Raw genomic sequence first — 7,466 nt, forward strand, 5'->3', positions numbered from 1 at the left:
ATGCATCGATACAAAACAATAATTATTTACACCCCTAAAAGAGATCACAAAGATGCCCCTGCCTGTCTTTGCCTAGGGCCCCAAATTTCCTAAACCCACCCCTGACTGAGTGTTGTATCTTTTTTTAGCAGTATTATAACTCTATTAGGGGCCACCTGTCAATCACGGGCCCCTAGGATCATTTTTCACCGTTACCTGAGGGGATGTGTTGTGTTTTTCCAAACGTAAAAACCAAAGCAAAATGATATTGTTGGTCTTGGCTTCAAATTATCTGAGGCTCAGCTTTCTTCCATGGACGTATACCATTACTGCGCAGTGCATAGTTCAGCCAATAAGTCCACTCACCTGTGATGATGAGCGTAGGTATAACCCCTGCCTCATGGAGCATTGGCTGAATGTGGCTGTTATACAAGGTGAGCGCTTTTCCTTTTCCGCTCTGTGGGTTGACAAACAGCATCAGCCTGCATGGACGAGGTAACGAGCTCAGCAACGCCCCTGGATAGGACAGAGGGGAAGAAAACAAAGGAACAAATCACTTCACATCCAAGGGGTTCTTCATCAGGCTCATTACAGGATGGTTACTCAGATCAAGGAACCATGACTCAGCAGGTTTTTGGATTGGAAGGGATGCTCTGCACACCGTAACACTACTGGGACAAAAAAAAAAAAAAGGCAGGAGTCGTGGAAAGCTTTCGTCACATACTTTTAGACATCGATATCTAATTAACCTCTCAATCTAATCTTGTTCTCTACCTTCCAATTAGCACAAACACACAGAGCGCTTTGTGATTCAAGATAATTAGATACTTCCTATATGATTTTTTTACTCTCAATATGAAAAACAAAGCATAAACTGAAGTATGGCGTCAGATTTATTTCAAAATTCCCATGAGCAAAATAAACATCGTGCTCGGGATCTCATCGCACGGGGAGAAAAGCAGTCATAGTGCAGAGACGCTTCGATAGCACGGTCATCCTCGACTATGATCCTGAGGGCACCTGGGAGGAGCTGCACTGCAAAAATGATCTAGAAATAAGAGAAAATGTATTGAATCAAGTGCATTTACTCTTAATTTGCCTACTGTAGGTAAATAAGATGATTTGCCAAATGAATGAGGTTCTTTTACACTTACAATAGAATATTTATAGAATATGCACTAGAAATAAGACAATGCAATATATTTTTCTTATTTTAAGTGTGAATTGTCTTGTTCCTTTGGCAAAGTGTCTTACACTGGAAACAATAAACATCCAGATAAGTCATTTTTTCTTCAAATAAGTGCATTTGTTCTTGAATTGAGAACGTAAAAGAGACATTTTGCCAATGGAACAAGACAATTTACACCTAAAATGAGAAAACACAATTGTATTCTCTTATTTCAAGTGCATTTTATCTAAATATCTTATTTTTAGTGTAAAAATACTCATTCCATTGGCAAATCATCTCATTTACTGCTCGAATTAAGGATAAATACACTTAATTTAAGACGTTTTTTCTCATCTCTAGATCGTTTTTGCAGTGTACCGCCTCAATTCAAGAAAAAATGCTCCTATTTTAAGGAAAAAAATGACCTATTTAGATTAACATTTTTTGCACTGTGGTTCGCAAGGAGAGCGATTTTCTTTTCTGGAAACGGCAGGTTCTCGCGCATGTTGTGCGATGGTAGATAAAACGTGCAGAAGTAGTTTAACATACACTTTGAGTATGTTTATTTTGCTCACGGGCGTTTTGAAATAAATCTGACGCCATACTTCAGTATCTCTCCATCCTACACGTCTTGTTTTATTACATTAAAGGTCTACAGTTTTTGAAATAAATCTGACGCCATACTGAAGCCCAGAAAACATTATCCAAACAAGAAATGCTGAACTAACAGTAGGTCTTAAAATTAATTTTATGTTTTTTTGTTGAATTCCTGGAGGCGTTTCATCTTTATGTGAGTTGACAAGTGTGACAGGAAGACATTTAATGTCCTTCAATAAAAAGAAATACAGAGGAACACTGGGCATCTGCCTGTAAACGCACACTCCATCGCCGCTCTTATTTTAAACAGTTTTTGTGGGGTTGGAAAATATGCAGCACACACTGGCAAAGTGACTTATTTAACAAATTTCCGCCCAAACACAAACCGCCGCAGTAGAGCCTGAATGTCCCGCCTGAACCCGAGGGAAACCTGAAGCTACAGTAATTAATGTCCCCTGCAATAAAAACCATTATTCTGTGGGCTTCACAGAACAGGCTGCAGCTCTGGCTGCTCAGCACATCATGGTGATTCACATTTATGTGTTGATGTATTTTCTCTGCACCAGTTGATTATATTATCAGTTCATCCCATGAAAAGGCTTTAAATGCTGTAAAGTGTGAAAGCAATGGATCATCCACATCTCTACGAGTTCAAACAGGATTCATTCTGTCTTTTTAATCTTGCACAATTTATACAGATTCACATAATAATTCATTTTAGTAACAATTTCCAAAAGCTGAGAGCATCATAGAAGACCTAGTAAAAAAATGCAGTCAATTTTCTCACAGTTCAACGTCGTTAGTTGGGATTTTATGTGACAGGCTGAGAGAGCAGAGCGTCATTAAGTGGAAGATGATGCATGGTTAACATTTTTCTCACAAAAGAAAATATGCAAAGTGTTGTTCGCCTTTTGGTCATCTCCTTCAGAGTTAATGATTTGTAAAACCAGTTATGTTTCAGGGTGTGTCTCTACCTGCTTTATACATCTAAAGACTGAAGTTTTTGTCTGTTGATCTTTTTAACGGAAAAGTCCGGTCAGCAAGGAATAATCAATGGATCATTTTTATAACTAAAATTAATACTTTTGCAGTGATTTAATGAATTTAGCGTTAATCAGTAAAAGAATAAAAACACTTATCATTTATTGAACAGTATGTAATTATTACATATTTAAAGTACTTTTTAGAAGTTTGAATTCTGAATATAACTGGACTTTTTCTTCATAATGGAATTAAAGTATCACCTGCAAACAGAAATGTTTAGATCTTTCCACAGAATTGATTCAGTATTGAACACATGCATGAATTTGGATAAAAACCGATGTATAAAAAAACTTGGATAGTTAGTAATGATCCATCCACAATTATTCTGCGGAATAAATGCTATTAAAGTACATTGAACTTAAAGGTATACTATGCAAACGGTGTTGATTTTCCAGCGAGGCTCCCCCCAGAGGGCGAAAGTAAAAGTGCGCTGTCGTAAATATGCTCAGCTGTTCTCCTGGTTTCTCCGTCAAGCCAGGCGCGGTTGTTTTGAGCTTAGCAGACAGGCGAACGCAACGAATCACCATGTCTACTGCGGTAAGTGACTATTTTGTTCCAAATTTCGAGTTTGAAAATGTAGCATGTTTTTATACATTATTTGTTATGCATGTGTCTAAATAACAAAGATTGTAGTTAGCCAAGTTCTCGCCGTAAAGCAAGACCGACTCTCGCGATGCACGAGACTTCTGAGCCTGTGGGTGCGGGCCGAGGGCTCCTGCAATTGCAAGTACGGTATTTCCCCTACAGACCACCAGGGCGGCCGAGAAAACCTTTGTTCGACCTGAAATGACTCATTTAATCATTCAAAACGTTATGGAACACATTAATTAACTGAAAAATGTTGCATAGTGTGCATTTAAGGAAACAAACAAAAAAATGAAGGCGTATGCAAACATTTGCAGGTTTAGCTCTAAAAATGCTAAAAATTAAACGGAAAATAATACTGTAACGATTCTGTGTTTCATCCTGTGTTTGGTTCTATTGGGGTCCATACAGTTATGTGTATTGTGTTCCTTTCTTTTATGTGTTTCATTGGCCTGACTCTGCTAGCTCCTGCTCCCATGTGACAGGCAACGGTTTCAGGACCGGAAGTGTTGAGCGGGTTAAGCGAGGCTAACAGAGAAGCTACCAGGTGTGTGCTAGCCATGTTTTAGGGGCGTAAGCTGTAGCCTCAGGAATAACAGCTCGTGTTTTCTAAATAAACGTTGACGTCGGCATTACTGGCATCATTACAATACTATGAAGCAATGAAATGTAACCAACCTTTTATAAAAACGTCTCCCCTTTGTCATTTTTTCTTTAATTATATCTAATTTCCCCTTAATTTAAGCAGGTAAACAAGGAAAAATGATGATTTAAAATAAATGTATTAGCTTATTTCTAGTGCAAAATATCAATTTATTTAATTTACACAGCAAAAAATACTAATTCTGTTGGCAGATCGTCTTATTTATCTGCTGAAATGAAGGTGAAGAACACTTATGGTGCAGTGCATTTTGTGTCAAAGCATTCAGAGGACAAATAAAAGGAGCTGTCTGAACTGCAGATACACATCCGACTAAAGCATAGAGCAGTTTTCAGGTCAGAGAGAGAAACAAAAACCTGCAGCGGTATTCCTTCTGGACAGTTGCTGGTCTTTGTTCTGCAGTCAACTGAATATCCATCATAATAAGACTGACAGCTGATAAATGAGGCAGAAATGAGGTGCAGCAGCTCTGGTTTCAAACCAGTCTCCATCAATCCACAGGGTTACAGAGTTTGAGCTCAGGAATGCAGGAAAACGGGTGAGAAAAAAAGAAAATGATGGGATATAAATGGCTCCTTTTGTCTCATTGCAACTGAAGCTTTAGCTGATCTGAGGTTGACTCCACAACCTGCCTGCCTTTATGTTTTACAGAGAATGGGGGTGCGGTTATTCTATAGTGCAAAGACTTCCTGCATCCATGTTAAAGGTTATTGTTGTTCTTTAAAGGAAAAGTTCGCTCATATTCAGAATTCAAACTTCTGAAATTACTTTAAATATGAAATTATGTCATAGTGTTCAATAAATGATCAGTGTTTTTAATTCAGAGTAATTTTCATGTGAATGTGCTTTACTGGAGGCATCCATGTTTGTCAAAGAACACTACTGCCACCTACTGGTTAGTGACGTCACGGTGCGGTATCGGCTGTTGATCAAGTCCCAGTGCTGTATCTGGTGTTTGTCACAACGCGCTATTATCCAAGTCATCTTGAAAACATTCTTCTTCCAAATGTTGGCTACATATTACGGGTTTTTTCTCTGGCCAGAAGTTCGATGGCAAATCCTCCCTCTTCAAGTTGGCGATCCAACGACCAACCCGTCCGTGGAGGATCAGGAATCAGAAAGGTGGAATAACTCTTTTTTTCACTTTTACCCGATGTATTCCAGCATCCAGCTGCCATGCACGTGGGCATTGTCAGTTTCACTATAGCTCTGGTGAATTTCAATGGTGAAGTCCTCTGGAAATCTCATGCTACGTTCACACCTAAAGCAGGAGAGGCAGCAGGAGCAGCTGCTTGATGCGCCTCAAGGTGCAGCAAAAGGTCCTGCAGCGCGTTTAGAGCAGCTGAAGCTGCGCCTCATGAGCTTCTGACGCGCTGTTTTTCACTTTGTCCAATTCAGCGGCTGCTGGAATTGAACAAATTGAGCTTTAGCTGCTGGACGCGCCGCATCAACCAATCAGAGAAGCTGATCTGGGAGCTGGCAGGGAGACAGACACAGCACTGCTGATGCAGAGCGCTATGATCACTCCTCTGAAACACTTTATTAACGCCTAAATTGACTTAAAATATAGAAACCTGCCAGCAAAACATGTTCACTTTTATTATCCAAATATTTATTAATCTTCCCTAGCAACATTATACAATTGGTTATTTTCCTAAACTTCAGGTGCACTTTGAATGCGCGCCCAAGAAGAGAAATGATACATTCTGTCGGTGGAAATGCACCGTTGCATGAGAGTCACTTGGTAGAAATGTTATTTTAATAATTCATATTAAATGCAGCCACATACTGTTAAGTAAAACTGACCTGACAATACTTTAAACTTCAATCAGAAGGAATGGATGATTTGGGTTTAGCTTTTATTGTGCAGCTCTACGTTAATTAATGAGTCATATTCAAACTAAGGAAACATTGAAGTTAAAATATTTAAAAAACTCTAGAGATTAGGTTTTATCTACATTTTACGCTGAACCGTTGGAGTGTTTACAGCCACAGCAATTGCTAATCTAGCAAAAACACCTAGTTTGAATAAACTACATGTAAAACCTTTCTATCAGTAGATAAACAAAATAACAGCATCATGTTTTAAAGCCTCACAGGACTCCTGAGGGAAACACACAGAAATGCCCTCATGAATCAGCTGCTATGGCAGCTGGCAGAGAACGCCCTGACCTCGGTAAGTGTGTGTGTGTGTGTGTGTGTGTGTGTGTGTGTGTGTGTGTGTAATCATGTACAAACCAGCCCAGCCTGACTAAACTGTCATGTCACTTCCTGTGTGCCAGTCTATTCCCTCTCCTAGCATTCCTCAGTCAGCTAAGTTGAGGTTTTCCTCCTCCAACATCTGTGCTTCGCTTGCATCATGGCAGCAAACCAAGGCAGAACATACATCTAATTAAGGATTGGACAGGAAACTTTCCCCAAACACTATTAAACCACGTGGAAGTTATATTTTGCTGTGCTGAACGTCATGATGGCAGATAATGTGTGGTGTGTCTTGTTTGGGCTTGGGTGTGGACGTTAATGTTCACAGATGTATATCGGTCTGCACACTAATTCACTGGTTGCTTATACATGTATATATAAATATATGTGGAAAAACCAGCAGAGTACATGGACGTTTGGCCAGATTTTTAGAACAGCTTCAAAATAAAACTCGCTGCTTATCTTGGATGTAGTGATAAGGCTGATAAATTCAGAGGCAATTAATCACCGTATTGAAGTTTGGCCGAGGCCTAGAAGATGAAAAATACCAGCAGAAAAGCAAACCGCCGCTCTGCATCTCAACTATGTTTACGTGAACTGTGATTACAGGCGTCTCATCTGCTCCCTTCCAACTGACGGCATGGGAACTGTCCCAGATCTGAAAAGAAAAAAATTACCACAAGGTCTTTGCAGCAGGAAATAACTGCCTTAATGAATGGGAATCTATAACAGTTTTCTAGTTGCATACGGTGAGAACATGCAGATTCGTAGGTTTGGGACAAAGGACCTTTGTGAATAGGAAGTGCTCTGTTGTTAACTCAGGGTTTTGCTTATCTTCCAACATAGAAGCAACATTTTAATGAACAGAAATTGCAATGTTTGTAGTGAGTTTTACACTATTTTTACTGAAGGTTAGATAACTAATTTTTTTGCATTTTGATTTTTATCATCATCAGTCAGACATCCACAAAAAATCCTTTTCTAGTGTTAGGATAATTATCATTGATGATGTGTGAGTTTATTACACCTTAATATTAGCTGCCTGTTGCGTGTCAGAACTGATGTTTTCCACAATAGTTATATACAGTTCCTCAGTCCGGATGTACAGTTATAATCTTCATTCTGTACGTGGCAAATATTTGGGAATGGAACGAGAGCGACGTCCTTCTAGCTTCGTGAGACCATCCTGATCTCTTTCAAGGTTTCACTCGCAGATCAGTCTGGAGACTC

General features: G+C 39.3%; 1 protein-coding gene across 1 annotated transcript in view; it reads right to left on the bottom strand.

Moving 5' to 3' along the window:
- The window catches only part of sphk1 (sphingosine kinase 1), a 69,839-nt gene that overhangs the window by 40,798 nt on the left and 21,575 nt on the right, over window positions 1-7,466 (bottom strand). Inside the window, exon 2 of the mRNA XM_015403646.1 lies at window positions 346-495. Within this exon, the coding sequence (XP_015259132.1) occupies window positions 346-495 (150 nt within the window). The remainder of the gene's footprint in view (window positions 1-345; window positions 496-7,466) is intronic.

Source organism: Cyprinodon variegatus, unplaced genomic scaffold (assembly GCF_000732505.1).
Source record: "Cyprinodon variegatus isolate N-32 unplaced genomic scaffold, C_variegatus-1.0 Scaffold1534, whole genome shotgun sequence".
NCBI lineage: Eukaryota > Metazoa > Chordata > Actinopteri > Cyprinodontiformes > Cyprinodontidae > Cyprinodon > Cyprinodon variegatus.